This window comes from Condylostylus longicornis, unplaced genomic scaffold (assembly GCF_029603195.1).
Source record: "Condylostylus longicornis isolate FDR11 unplaced genomic scaffold, ASM2960319v2 ptg000015l, whole genome shotgun sequence".
NCBI classification, from domain to species: domain Eukaryota; kingdom Metazoa; phylum Arthropoda; class Insecta; order Diptera; family Dolichopodidae; genus Condylostylus; species Condylostylus longicornis.
In genome coordinates this window covers 3,088,364-3,103,706 of record NW_026577984.1, presented here as the reverse complement: position 1 = coordinate 3,103,706, position 15,343 = coordinate 3,088,364, and the positions used below count along the sequence as shown (strand labels likewise).

At 24.1% G+C, this 15,343-nt stretch overlaps 2 protein-coding genes across 5 annotated transcripts in view; one reads left to right on the top strand and one right to left on the bottom strand.

Moving 5' to 3' along the window:
- The window catches only part of LOC129605812 (tyrosine kinase receptor Cad96Ca), a 161,183-nt gene that overhangs the window by 73,327 nt on the left and 72,513 nt on the right, over window positions 1-15,343 (top strand). The window lies entirely within an intron of this gene.
- LOC129605813 (uncharacterized) lies at window positions 5,879-10,279 on the bottom strand. 3 transcript variants are annotated; one of them, XM_055515776.1, is made up of 9 exons: window positions 10,180-10,279; window positions 9,276-9,513; window positions 8,630-8,757; window positions 8,420-8,559; window positions 8,103-8,350; window positions 7,849-8,036; window positions 7,638-7,785; window positions 7,436-7,572; window positions 5,879-7,169 (listed from the first exon to the last, which is right to left on the bottom strand). In XM_055515776.1, exons 1-9 carry the CDS (start codon window positions 10,189-10,191, stop codon window positions 6,828-6,830), a joined length of 1,581 nt encoding a protein of 526 aa, XP_055371751.1. In that variant the 5' UTR covers window positions 10,192-10,279; the 3' UTR covers window positions 5,879-6,827. The 3 variants fall into 3 exon arrangements, with proteins under 3 accessions (XP_055371751.1, XP_055371750.1, XP_055371752.1); XM_055515775.1 differs by having other exon boundaries at window positions 7,638-8,036; XM_055515777.1 differs by lacking the exon at window positions 5,879-7,169 and adding an exon at window positions 7,240-7,338 and having other exon boundaries at window positions 7,638-8,036.

The window sequence follows — 15,343 nt, the reverse complement described above, 5'->3', positions numbered from 1 at the left end:
ATCAAACCTTTTTTAGCTAATTTGGTTTTTGCATTTGTATATGCATCATATAATTTACCAGAAGCCAAACGTCCAGTTGAATATTTTGTGTAGTAAGAATCTTTTGATTCGTTTGGAAATGCTTTCACAATATAAGAAGCCAATCTTTCAAAATCTTCTTTTCGTATACTATACAATAAAAAAAGTGTAAAATAACTAGTAGTTCAACATTTAACTGCATTCTGAATCTTAACACACTTCATATAAGGATCCACGTTTAAAAGATGATTGATAATACTTTTGCTTAAATTTATTCTGTCATACCGTCCTAATAATTGCTTCTCTTTGTATGATTGAATAATATCTTTGCACTCGAAATTAAGAAATAATTTAAAGTCCTTTGAGTGTTGGAAAAAAAATATATTTTGCTTAAATCCAATGATATTAAAAATAAAAAAATATTTGTACCTCTTCTGTAATCAAGGTATTAAACAAATTTTCGATTACATATGAAGGTTCTTGCACAGTCGATACATTTACAACTGCAAGCTCGTTTAATATTTCTACTGAATTATTATCTGTTTCAAATGGAGAACCTGAAAAAACATAAGTAGTTTATATTTCATAAAAACATTCTATTAATTATACGAAATTGCGTGTTTTCTGTTCATTACTTTTAAATTAAAGTTGTAATTACTCAATTTAATTTTAAAAAGTTTTTTATGCAAAAATATTTTATATTTGTAGACAAAAACCGGTCAATTTTTAAATAAAATTAATATAAAAGAAGATAGCTTTCTAATGAATTTATGTTCAACAATGCTTATATTATAGGATAACTGGCTGTTTTACAGTAAGTGCGTTATAATTTTATAAAATATTAAAAAACAATAATGAACAGAAAAAAAACAATTTTGTTTTCAAATAAAATTACACTTTTTAAGCAAGATAAATTTAAAAATTAAATGGGAAACACGAGTTTTGCGCGTCCTTTTGTTCCTTTGTAAATTTAACGCGTTACATCAAAGCTTAAAATTTATTTCAGTTGGATGTGGTTAAATTTTTATATACATACGTAAAAATTTTAATTTTATGAATTTTTATTAGATAAAACCTTTTATTTGTAACACAAACGATGGAGATTCCATGTATTGATAAATATAATCTACGACATCCTCTGGATCAAGAACATCACCAACTTCACTTGTGTATATTGGATTCTCATTAAAATTAAATTTGATTTTTACAGCATCATTTAGTTCATCCAAATTTATATATTTTGACTTGTCCATAGTTAGTTTGACTGTTTTTTTCACATCTCCTCGTGCTACATTCAAAAAAACCTTTTTACACTGTTGTAATTAAAAAAATATATAATTAAGAATTGCAATTCACGTATTATTTACAATTTATAAATTAGTACATAAATTTGTGAAATAATTTAAAAAGGAATTTTATTTTCTCTTAATGTTTTAGTCGAAATACTGAATTATTTTTACTACTATACAAACAAACACAACATATTACAATTCCACCACATTTAATTCATTACTATGTTCATAAAATTTGATTCATTATCATTCTTTAAAAGCTACATATTTTTATTTTATTATTATTAAAGATGTCATGGCTAATAAAGTCGAATCAAATCAATAAAGTAGCATATTTATTTAAAATAAAAAAGTTTGTCGAAATACACTTTTAGCATACATTCACATTATACAATGTATGTAAAACAGAAAACTAATTTACAAAAGTACGTACAGTTATCCCTAGATTTACGTCGCTCTTTTATACTTGGTTTTGATATACGTTATCAAGATAATTGTTTCTCGAATTAAATTTACCGCTTAAATTTGAAATATACTGCAAATTTTTAATTTTTTTGTTTTGTAAGTTCTGTTAAGTTTTTTGTATACATGGTGTAAGGTTTTATTTTCATAAAAATGGAGTGATTTGAAAACATCGTAAATTTAAGGATAACTGTATTTTTTTCAACACTGCTTCATAACACTTACCGCTACGTCCATAATGAAATTTTTATTTTCAGTAACTTGAAACTTCTATTTATTTTAAATAAAATTTAAGATTTTTTTTTAGAATTATAATGAATTTTAATTATTTCAATTTATTTTTATACACAAATTTGATTACTTGAGCAAATAAAACTTTATTAAATGATTCAATTTATACTTTTAAATTTTATTTCACTGAAAACTACACATGAATTTTAAATAATATACAATATATTCTTAATAGTCTTTTAAACAATTTTTCACTTTACAGAAATTCACTTAAAACTTTTTTAAAATTTTTACACTTTAAATACTTCTAATATGAACCTGTTACTTTGAATCGCGAACACTTACTGAATATTATTTATGCTTGTTAAATGAAATGTTACTAATCCATACGCGCAAAACTCAAAAACAAAACATCACCATGTAAAAACAAGAAGGTTCCGTTAGGAATGTTAACCATACTATGGTTAAAACCAACCATACTATGGTTGAACCATAATATGGTCAACCATAATATGGTTATTTTAACCATAACATGGTTAATTTCAAAATCACGTGTTTTTTATGCACACATATACTTAAAATGTACCACCATAAACTAGAGGGATTTATGAAACGAAAATAAAAAGTGCAATGATTTAAAAATTTTGGAAACTTTATCTTATGTTTTATGAAATTTTATACTTTTTTAAGATAAATTTTGCTAGTTATTACACAAAATCTGAAAATAGTATTTAAAAAGTTAAAATTAATTGTTTTTCAATAAAAATGTCAAAATTGCGATTTTCGCATAAGTTTTTTAAAGTTTTTTAATTTTTTAAACAATGCGTCATTTTTTTTGCAAATCGTAATGTATTTGCTATACAAAACGAGAGATTTCTTTTGTTTTGTAAAATCTAAGAAAAACAGAGAAATTTTCCGTTTCTGATTCTAAAACTCAATAAATACATATATGATTTAAAAGAATTAAAAGAAAAACATCTCTTTTCTCTTAAATCTTTAAAAAGTCTACAAATTTTTTGCAAAACATAAAAAATTTAATATAACTTTGTAGTTAAGGCTAAACATAAACCTTTTTTCCTAACTTTCACAGAAATCTAAGAAAAATAATAAAATTTAAATGTTTTTCTTAAAAATGTTAAAAATTTAGGATTGTCGTTTAATGTCTACAAAAAATTTTACACTTTTTTGAACAATTCTGCTTTTATATAGCAAATCGTAATTAACTTATTATTTGACACACAAAACATGAGCATTCTTGTTATTTTTATGTAAAACCAAAGAAAGACTAAAAAATTTTATAGTTAATTATTCCAAACTTCAAAAAACATATGATTTTTAATGATAATTTAAAAAAAAAAGTTATTTACATCTCCAAAAAATTTACATAAGTATTTTGCTCTAAATGTTAAACAGAAAAATTTCGTAAACATAAAACAAAATTTATATTTCGAATTTGAGATGTCGAAAACCTATTCATGTACATCTTCAAAGTATTTACATATGTATTTCAGGCAATCATAAAAAACTGTTGACGCTTATTTAAAGGTCCCGTTAGGAATATCAACCATGTATGGTTATTTTAACCATAGTGTATGCATATGTATATGAAATAAATTTAAAAGCGAAAATACTGCATCATAATTTGAAAACTTAGGAAACTCTTACATGAATTTTACTAAATTATTTATTTTTATATAAAAACTAAAAGTCCTATGTTTTTTTGAACAAGTACTAAATTTTAAGATATAAAGCAAAAAAATTAAAATTTCGTTTTTAAATTACAAAATTCAAATTGTGGAAAAATATTTGACTTTTATCTAAAGAATGAAGAATGTTTTTTTTCTTTCAAATCTCTTAAAAATCCCCCAGTTTTTCACAAAACAAAATGAGTTTAATATTTTCAGCGCTAAGCACAAATATTTTTCTAGATTTTAGACAACACCTGAGAAATATGATAAAAATTAAATATTTTTCATTTCAAGTATCCAAAATTTTGCGATTATTCATATCAGGTAAAATTTTTTTCACTTTTTCAACAAAGGTTTCCTTTTTTAGCACAACTTGATATGTGCCATAAGAAATCTTGTTATTCTTATATTATGCAGTAAAAATATTGTTATTCTTATGCGAAACCTAAGGAAAGCAATAAATGTATTATAATTTAATGAGAATTTAAAAAAAATTTATTTCGTTTAAATTTCTAAAAATCTACATATTTTTCGCAAAACGTAAATTTATTTCGTAAAACATAAAAAAAATTTCATTTTGAATTTGAAATGTCGAAAACATGTTTATGTACAACTTCAAAGTATTCATATTTCGGACAATCATAAAAAAATTATTGACGTTTATTAAAAGAAATATTACAAATACACATGCGTTAAACTCAAAACTAAAGGCGCTACATTGACATGAACCATTTTATGGTTAAGTTAACTATACTATGGTTAAAATCAATCATATTATAGTTGAAAACAATCATACTGTGGTTAAAAACAATCATAATATGGTTATTTTTAACCATATTATGATAAAAATTCAACTATATTATGGTTAAATTCAACCATATTATAGTTAGATCCAACCATATTTTTGGTTATATTCAACCATAATATGATTGAAAATAACCATGCATTATTGTTGAAATAACCAAAATATGGTTGTTCTTATGTACAAAAATGATTTTTTTTTTAAATAACTCAAAGTTAACCATATAAAATTTGGACTATGGTTGAAAATATGGTGGTTATGGTTATATTAACTATGTGTTTCGACAAATATGGTGACTTTAACCATGTTTTTAGATTTTAACCATATTATAGTTGCTGCAACCTGTGAGTTAACCATGCGATTTTTTTGTGTGTACACACAAAAAAATTTTATGGTTAAGTTAACCATAATTTTAAAGAACCATACTATGATTAAGTTTTAACCATAAATTATGGTTGCTGTTATATACTTTTCGATGAAAATTAATTACATTATGGTTGTTTCAACCATAAATTATGATTAAATTTACCATATTTTAACCATATTATAGTTAAATTTAACCATAATATGGTTGTATTTAACTATATTATGGTTGCATTTAACCATATTATGGTTGCTGTTATATACAAATTTTAACCATAATATAGTTAAAAACAACCATAACATGGTTGTTGCAAAAATAAAAATAATTGGGTTTCAACCATATTAAGGTTGATACAAACATAAAAATATTTAAATTTTAACCATATTATAGTTAACTTAACTAAGATTTATGGTTAAGTTAACCAAATAAAGAAAATGTTTTTAAACATAATATGGTTAAAACAACTATGCAACATAGTTGTTGCAACCTTATTAATGTTGATTTTTTTAACCATAGTATGGTTACAAGAACCATGTAACATTATTGTTGCAACCTTATAAAAGTTTCATTTTGTAACCATAGTATGGTTAAAATAACTATGTAATATTATTAAAATTGTAACCCACTTAACAGGTACGGTATACAGCATTATTGAAAAGCCTATTCTTCTACTTTCATTGTCATGCTGTATAACAATAGCACCTTGCTTATTATTACTCGCAACAGAAATTGATAAATTTTAGGGGGTTAAGTAAATTTTTTTTCACAAATTCTCCTCAAAATACTTTAAAATTATTGTAAGTTTAATTGAACTCAAAAACTCATGCCTCACTTTTCTTTAAAATTAATTTTCAAACTTTACTTAAATCAATCATGATTAATCTAATGCAAAATATCTAGAAATCTTTTTTTGTAAAAAAAAATTTTGTATTAAAAAGTAAAAATTGTTAATAATAACACAAAAAAATTTAGCTTCAAAATTTTATTACACAGAAAAATAATTTTTATAATATTCGCACAGTATTTATGACATATAATTGCGTATTACCTAATGTTTACAAAAACAAAATTCTATATTCCATATTTTACATATTTTTTACAAAAAATTATTCTTATAAGTTACTTTGATATATCTCATGTAAAATGTGATTAAGTACAACTATTTTTTGACCATTTGAAGTTTGGTTAATATACGATGTACGAGTTATGCAATTTACATTTACAGGAATTGTTTTGCGTATATTAGTGTTGTCAACAACATAAGCATAATAATGCATGTCAAAACATATCTCTTTCAGTAAAGATAAGCCTAAATACAATTTTTCGCCATATTTAAAGATATAATCTACAACAGCAAGTTGTGAGTTTGTTTCATAAATTACCATACCAACCTTCACAGGTAAATTATTATACCGAATAAATTTTGTCGAATAGACATTATCTTTCGCTGTAAATTTATATCGTTCAAAAACATCTTTATTAACTTTTCTTAACGCACTAATTTTCAAAGGAAAATTTTAAAGAATTCATTCCGAAAGCTAATATTTGCATGACTTGAAATTTTTTCTTTTGAACTAACTGAGGTGTCATTTGAAATCGTATTAGCAATATAAATTGCACTTTGATTTGAATCACAAATTGAGCTTAAGTCATTTTTAGAACAAATTGCATGGCTTTTTAAATGAACTTTGTAGTAGTAAATGTTATCATAAACTCGATTGCAGATAGTGCATGGAAAACGAATAGAATTTGCATGTTTTAACTTCAAATGATCAACAAATTGTACATCATTATCAAAATTTGAAATACATAAAAAGCATTTAAAATTCATTTTAAAAATTATAAAAGTTACACATATTATATTAATTCATTTAAATTTCGTTAAACTTATTAAAATAAAATTTAAATTTAATAGTAATTGTATGTATACAGTTTCTACACGTACCTATTTGTTCATTCTTATTAAGATTTTAATTTTTATTTTGTTGCAGGAATTCTAAATCTAAAGCTAAGGTCTTCAATACAGCATCATCCTTGTCATATTTAGTTGTAATTTTGTAAATGTAATTTTGAACAAAATACCAGATTCTCTTGCATTCGGGTGGATATTGTATGTTAAGTCCCATGAAAACACTGAAGCATGCAGTAACTGCTTCTAACGGATTTTTAAAACAATATTTGACATGTGACACTAAAACCCACGTCAAATCGATATTTTCTCCTATAAAAACTATTTTTGGCTGGATATTGACTTTAACTTTTCTGCATTGGTTGATATACTGCCTCTCTGCGTGATCTGCTTCTGGTATACTCTGAAATATACAAACATTTTTTTTTTATTTTTAAATATTAACAATTGGTTGCAGACACTTGTCTACTTAATTTTTATTTTCTCTATCTTAATTCCATTTTTTGTGCATTTTAATTTTTTAATTAACCCATGCACAGTTTAAATTTAAATCTGGACATCTCCGCTAATAGCTTTAAAATTTAAAAAAAAATTGCATATGATTTGCGCAAAAATCATATATAAATTTTTATATTTTCCAAATTTTAAAACATTAAAATTTTTATTTACCTTATAATGTGCTATAAACGCTTCTTGAGCTTCAATTTTTGAAGGCCTGTACAATTTTGTTGACAACTTTCGCTTAATATTTGAAACTGGTATTACATATGGCAAAATCAGAAGAGCCCAACATTTTCTTTTACTATCTGTAACGGAAAGTAAATAACTCTCAAAATGTATGATAATAATACATATTTTAAAAATATTCTACCGTCTGTTTCATTCTCCAAAGCCTTTAATATTTCCTTAGTTTTCAAGTTCCTACTTAAATGGGCTTCATTAATAATAAGTTGAATATTTTTCTCAGTTATCTTTGGTACTATTTTGGTTCCATACCGTTTTTCAGCATCTAAAACCAACTTTATAAAAAATATTGTTTTATCTTTAAATGAAATCTGCTTTGAAAATTGCAAAGTTCTTACCAATTCATAGCCTGCTCCGCTCTTCAACACAGAAAACTTATCGATGTACTCTGAAGTTGGAGTATCCTTTTCTAATAGCATACATCGGTGATCAAATGTGATCTCCCATTTGCACCGCAACTCGTCCGAAATTGTTGACGCAGCTGAAATTTCCTCGACAATTTCCAGTATGGTCGATTGATCGTTATCTTAATTGGATATAAATAAAATTAACAAATTGAGTGAATTGAAATTAGAAATATATATATACATACCTAAGTTAAGGTGAATAGGTGAAACTAAAGTTGATTCAGTACAAGTAGATGAGAGACTCTTAGAGCGACTTCTGCGATGTATCAAACCTTTTTTAGCTAATTTGGTTTTTGCATTTGTATATGCATCATATAATTTACCAGAAGCCAAACGTCCAGTTGAATATTTTGTGTAGTAAGAATCTTTTGATTCGTTTGGAAATGCTTTCACAATATAAGAAGCCAATCTTTCAAAATCTTCTTTTCGTATACTATACAATAAAAAAAGTGTAAAATAACTAGTAGTTCAACATTTAACTGCATTCTGAATCTTAACACACTTCATATAAGGATCCACGTTTAAAAGATGATTGATAATACTTTTGCTTAAATTTATTCTGTCATACCGTCCTAATAATTGCTTCTCTTTGTATGATTGAATAATATCTTTGCACTCGAAATTAAGAAATAATTTAAAGTCCTTTGAGTGTTGGAAAAAAAATATATTTTGCTTAAATCCAATGATATTAAAAATAAAAAAATATTTGTACCTCTTCTGTAATCAAGGTATTAAACAAATTTTCGATTACATATGAAGGTTCTTGCACAGTCGATGCATTTACAACTGCAAGCTCGTTTAATATTTCTACTGAATTATTATCTGTTTCAAATGGAGAACCTGAAAAAACATAAGTAGTTTATATTTCATAAAAACATTCTATTAATTATACGAAATTGCGTGTTTTCTGTTCATTACTTTTAAATTAAAGTTGTAATTACTCAATTTAATTTTAAAAAGTTTTTTATGCAAAAATATTTTATATTTGTAGACAAAAACCGGTCAATTTTTAAATAAAATTAATATAAAAGAAGATAGCTTTCTAATGAATTTATGTTCAACAATGCTTATATTATAGGATAACTGGCTGTTTTACAGTAAGTGCGTTATAATTTTATAAAATATTAAAAAACAATAATGAACAGAAAAAAAACAATTTTGTTTTCAAATAAAATTACACTTTTTAAGCAAGATAAATTTAAAAATTAAATGGGAAACACGAATTTTGCGCGTCCTTTTGTTCCTTTGTAAATTTAACGCGTTACATCAAAGCTTAAAATTTATTTCAGTTGGATGTGGTTAAATTTTTATATACATACGTAAAAAATTTAATTTTATGAATTTTTATTAGATAAAACCTTTTATTTGTAACACAAACGATGGAGATTCCATGTATTGATAAATATAATCTACGACATCCTCTGGATCAAGAACATCACCAACTTCACTTGTGTATATTGGATTCTCATTAAAATTAAATTTGATTTTTACAGCATCATTTAGTTCATCCAAATTTATATATTTTGACTTGTCCATAGTTAGTTTGACTGTTTTTTTCACATCTCCTCGTGCTACATTCAAAAAAACCTTTTTACACTGTTGTAATTAAAAAAATATATAATTAAGAATTGCAATTCACGTATTATTTACAATTTATAAATTAGTACATAAATTTGTGAAATAATTTAAAAAGGAATTTTATTTTCTCTTAATGTTTTAGTCGAAATACTGAATTATTTTTACTACTATACAAACAAACACAACATATTACAATTCCACCACATTTAATTCATTACTATGTTCATAAAATTTGATTCATTATCATTCTTTAAAAGCTACATATTTTTATTTTATTATTATTAAAGATGTCATGGCTAATAAAGTCGAATCAAATCAATAAAGTAGCATATTTATTTAAAATAAAAAAGTTTGTCGAAATACACTTTTAGCATACATTCACATTATACAATGTATGTAAAACAGAAAACTAATTTACAAAAGTACGTACAGTTATCCCTAGATTTACGTCGCTCTTTTATACTTGGTTTTGATATACGTTATCAAGATAATTGTTTCTCGAATTAAATTTACCGCTTAAATTTGAAATATACTGCAAATTTTTAATTTTTTTGTTTTGTAAGTTCTGTTAAGTTTTTTGTATACATGGTGTAAGGTTTTATTTTCATAAAAATGGAGTGATTTGAAAACATCGTAAATTTAAGGATAACTGTATTTTTTTCAACACTGCTTCATAACACTTACCGCTACGTCCATAATGAAATTTTTATTTTCAGTAACTTGAAACTTCTATTTATTTTAAATAAAATTTAAGATTTTTTTTTAGAATTATAATGAATTTTAATTATTTCAATTTATTTTTATACACAAATTTGATTACTTGAGCAAATAAAACTTTATTAAATGATTCAATTTATACTTTTAAATTTTATTTCACTGAAAACTACACATGAATTTTAAATAATATACAATATATTCTTAATAGTCTTTTAAACAATTTTTCACTTTACAGAAATTCACTTAAAACTTTTTTAAAATTTTTACACTTTAAATACTTCTAATATGAACCTGTTACTTTGAATCGCGAACACTTACTGAATATTATTTATGCTTGTTAAATGAAATGTTACTAATCCATACGCGCAAAACTCAAAAACAAAACATCACCATGTAAAAACAAGAAGGTTCCGTTAGGAATGTTAACCATACTATGGTTAAAACCAACCATACTATGGTTGAACCATAATATGGTCAACCATAATATGGTTATTTTAACCATAACATGGTTAATTTCAAAATCACGTGTTTTTTATGCACACATATACTTAAAATGTACCACCATAAACTAGAGGGATTTATGAAACGAAAATAAAAAGTGCAATGATTTAAAAATTTTGGAAACTTTATCTTATGTTTTATGAAATTTTATACTTTTTTAAGATAAATTTTGCTAGTTATTACACAAAATCTGAAAATAGTATTTAAAAAGTTAAAATTAATTGTTTTTCAATAAAAATGTCAAAATTGCGATTTTCGCATAAGTTTTTTAAAGTTTTTTAATTTTTTAAACAATGCGTCATTTTTTTTGCAAATCGTAATGTATTTGCTATACAAAACGAGAGATTTCTTTTGTTTTGTAAAATCTAAGAAAAACAGAGAAATTTTCCGTTTCTGATTCTAAAACTCAATAAATACATATATGATTTAAAAGAATTAAAAGAAAAACATCTCTTTTCTCTTAAATCTTTAAAAAGTCTACAAATTTTTTGCAAAACATAAAAAATTTAATATAACTTTGTAGTTAAGGCTAAACATAAACCTTTTTTCCTAACTTTCACAGAAATCTAAGAAAAATAATAAAATTTAAATGTTTTTCTTAAAAATGTTAAAAATTTAGGATTGTCGTTTAATGTCTACAAAAAATTTTACACTTTTTTGAACAATTCTGCTTTTATATAGCAAATCGTAATTAACTTATTATTTGACACACAAAACATGAGCATTCTTGTTATTTTTATGTAAAACCAAAGAAAGACTAAAAAATTTTATAGTTAATTATTCCAAACTTCAAAAAACATATGATTTTTAATGATAATTTAAAAAAAAAAGTTATTTACATCTCCAAAAAATTTACATAAGTATTTTGCTCTAAATGTTAAACAGAAAAATTTCGTAAACATAAAACAAAATTTATATTTCGAATTTGAGATGTCGAAAACCTATTCATGTACATCTTCAAAGTATTTACATATGTATTTCAGGCAATCATAAAAAACTGTTGACGCTTATTTAAAGGTCCCGTTAGGAATATCAACCATGTATGGTTATTTTAACCATAGTGTATGCATATGTATATGAAATAAATTTAAAAGCGAAAATACTGCATCATAATTTGAAAACTTAGGAAACTCTTACATGAATTTTACTAAATTATTTATTTTTATATAAAAACTAAAAGTCCTATGTTTTTTTGAACAAGTACTAAATTTTAAGATATAAAGCAAAAAAATTAAAATTTCGTTTTTAAATTACAAAATTCAAATTGTGGAAAAATATTTGACTTTTATCTAAAGAATGAAGAATGTTTTTTTTCTTTCAAATCTCTTAAAAATCCCCCAGTTTTTCACAAAACAAAATGAGTTTAATATTTTCAGCGCTAAGCACAAATATTTTTCTAGATTTTAGACAACACCTGAGAAATATGATAAAAATTAAATATTTTTCATTTCAAGTATCCAAAATTTTGCGATTATTCATATCAGGTAAAATTTTTTTCACTTTTTCAACAAAGGTTTCCTTTTTTAGCACAACTTGATATGTGCCATAAGAAATCTTGTTATTCTTATATTATGCAGTAAAAATATTGTTATTCTTATGCGAAACCTAAGGAAAGCAATAAATGTATTATAATTTAATGAGAATTTAAAAAAAATTTATTTCGTTTAAATTTCTAAAAATCTACATATTTTTCGCAAAACGTAAATTTATTTCGTAAAACATAAAAAAAATTTCATTTTGAATTTGAAATGTCGAAAACATGTTTATGTACAACTTCAAAGTATTCATATTTCGGACAATCATAAAAAAATTATTGACGTTTATTAAAAGAAATATTACAAATACACATGCGTTAAACTCAAAACTAAAGGCGCTACATTGACATGAACCATTTTATGGTTAAGTTAACTATACTATGGTTAAAATCAATCATATTATAGTTGAAAACAATCATACTGTGGTTAAAAACAATCATAATATGGTTATTTTTAACCATATTATGATAAAAATTCAACTATATTATGGTTAAATTCAACCATATTATAGTTAGATCCAACCATATTTTTGGTTATATTCAACCATAATATGATTGAAAATAACCATGCATTATTGTTGAAATAACCAAAATATGGTTGTTCTTATGTACAAAAATGATTTTTTTTTTAAATAACTCAAAGTTAACCATATAAAATTTGGACTATGGTTGAAAATATGGTGGTTATGGTTATATTAACTATGTGTTTCGACAAATATGGTGACTTTAACCATGTTTTTAGATTTTAACCATATTATAGTTGCTGCAACCTGTGAGTTAACCATGCGATTTTTTTGTGTGTAGGACATATGAGTTACTTCGAAATTTCAATGAAGGTAATCAATGAAACCATGAGTATAAATAAATTAAATTTGTAATAAAGCTTGGTGCTTTTACGATAGAGAATCAGTGATAATGATTCACTGAGAATTCGGTTGTTTTTTTTACAGAAACGACTGTTTTCCGAAAGTCAACTAGGTAAGAATGTCTTCTTAATTTTCTTATAACAATTTTCTTAAGTTCTGTGGTAAAAAAGCTCTGGTCATTTGACTGACTTTACATTGGAAAAAGCGAATTCTACGAAAAATTACCTTGCTCAATAAATATTAAATATTTAAGCTTCAACTCCAACTAAATCAGTGCAGTGATTTCCGCATAAAGTACACTTATGTATTGACTTCTGTAATTAGGTTTATGCATCTTAACATAAGTAATGTAAATTAATGTATCCGCCCGCAAATTGAAACATTTTTCACATCCGAAATTTAAAAAATGGGGTACAAAGTATATGTGCATTGAGTCATTTCTCTTCTTAGTCAAATTTTAGAGTGATACAATTTAATAGAGGATACAAAATTTGATTTCAAATTTTTTGATTACAAAATGTTTTAAATTATTTTGAAATCAATTCCGTGGATTAATATAGAATAACAACCCTGTATAAGTATACATTGAGCAGATAATATTATGATGATATGCAATATTAAAATATTTCTGATAACGTAAATTAGAAGTGATTACGTGCAATATTGCTTAATGCAATTTTATTTAAATATAGTTTTCATCATAGAATGTAATGCTTACTTCTTCTCTTTCACTTTACATTTTAAAATTATAAAGCTCTTTTAAAATGAATTTGAATTGACTGTCACAAGGATATAAAATAAAAAAAAAAAATATTTCAATAGAAAATTCCATTATGAAAATGAAAAAAAATAAATCACCCGCAAAGTAGTGGGATAGTAGATAATGTAAACGTTGTGACCCATGATATTTTTCAATACATAAGATATATATATATATGCATTTGTATTATACTCCTAATATTATTATAGAATATTGTGTGCTAAATCAAGATAATAATAAGAATAAAATTTTAATATGACAAATACAAATAACTTAAAGTTTTATGTATTGTGTATGCACGTACAAAACCAGTATTGTGCGGTCCCTTAAGTGTAATTTTCTATAATTTTTTTTTAAAAAAGGAAATGTATAAAGTTGGAATAAATATCATTTTGATTTGGTCTGACTAATTGTGGGATTTCTGAGTAATCTGAACATAAAGCAATTTTTTAGAAATATTTTTTTTAGTATATTTAATGTGAAAAGCCTAGAACATTTTAGCTATAAGTTATCATTAAACTCTGCAAATATAATATTTTTTTAAATTCTGCTGGATGGTTGCTATAAAAGGAATTTGTTAATATTCACAGTAAGAGTTGAATATTAATATGATAGCAATGTGTTAGATTTTGCTATTATATAAGGAATTAGGATGAAAGGAATGTTTAAAGGTTATCCTTAAAGTTTTATAATTTTTTACCTAAAATTAAATAAAATGCTTTCAATTTGGTTATAATAACACATTGAACCGGGCTATTTTTATAGCGATTTTATTAGAAACTTATTTTCGGTTCTGCACATTAAGCACCGGAGTCGAATTCAACATTTATATTAAAATAAATATAGATGCATTTATTATTAATATTACCTATTTTTCTCTTTCTTTGCAACTTAAGACAATACAGGAAAGGTTATTATATAAATTCTTCATAAAAACATAATATTTTCACTTTATAATTTATTTATGTACATACCGACTATAAAACATCAAAATATTTACTCGGTTTTATGAAATTAATAATACCATCAGGATAGGAAAAAATTATAAAAAAAATAATTCGAACTATTATCATTTATAGATTGAACTTTTTCTGATTTTTTCAAATCTGTATATACTTATTCAGGAACCAATACATCATTTTCCTGAAGTCCGTTTTGCGGATTTCATATTATATTTTTCTTTCGTTTTTTTCTTCTTCTTATTCTTTTCAACATATTCTCATAAGAAAAACCTAAATAAATTTTTTCTTTCTAAAACAGAATATCCTTTTTGTTTGTGTAAATATGTATGACAGACACGTATTTGAACCAATTTTATTGATTGATTGTTTATGGCAAAGGATATTGACTCCAAATCGATGAGTTGTTTCAGTTTATATAAGAGATATACTCAATTGAAATAAATTTCTTATATGTATATAGTTTTATAAATATGTACAAAGAGATTATATATACATACATATTATATTT

What these genes read in the sequence shown, in the direction of transcription:
- LOC129605813 (XM_055515775.1), bottom strand. An exon ending in GTTTGTGTTACAAATAAAAG is followed by an intron (nt 8,758 to 9,275) that starts GTTTTATCTAAT and finishes ATGTTTTTTCAG; the next exon opens with GTTCTCCATTTGAAACAGAT. An exon ending in CGTTTATAGCACATTATAAG is followed by an intron (nt 7,170 to 7,435) that starts GTAAATAAAAAT and finishes TGTATATTTCAG; the next exon opens with AGTATACCAGAAGCAGATCA.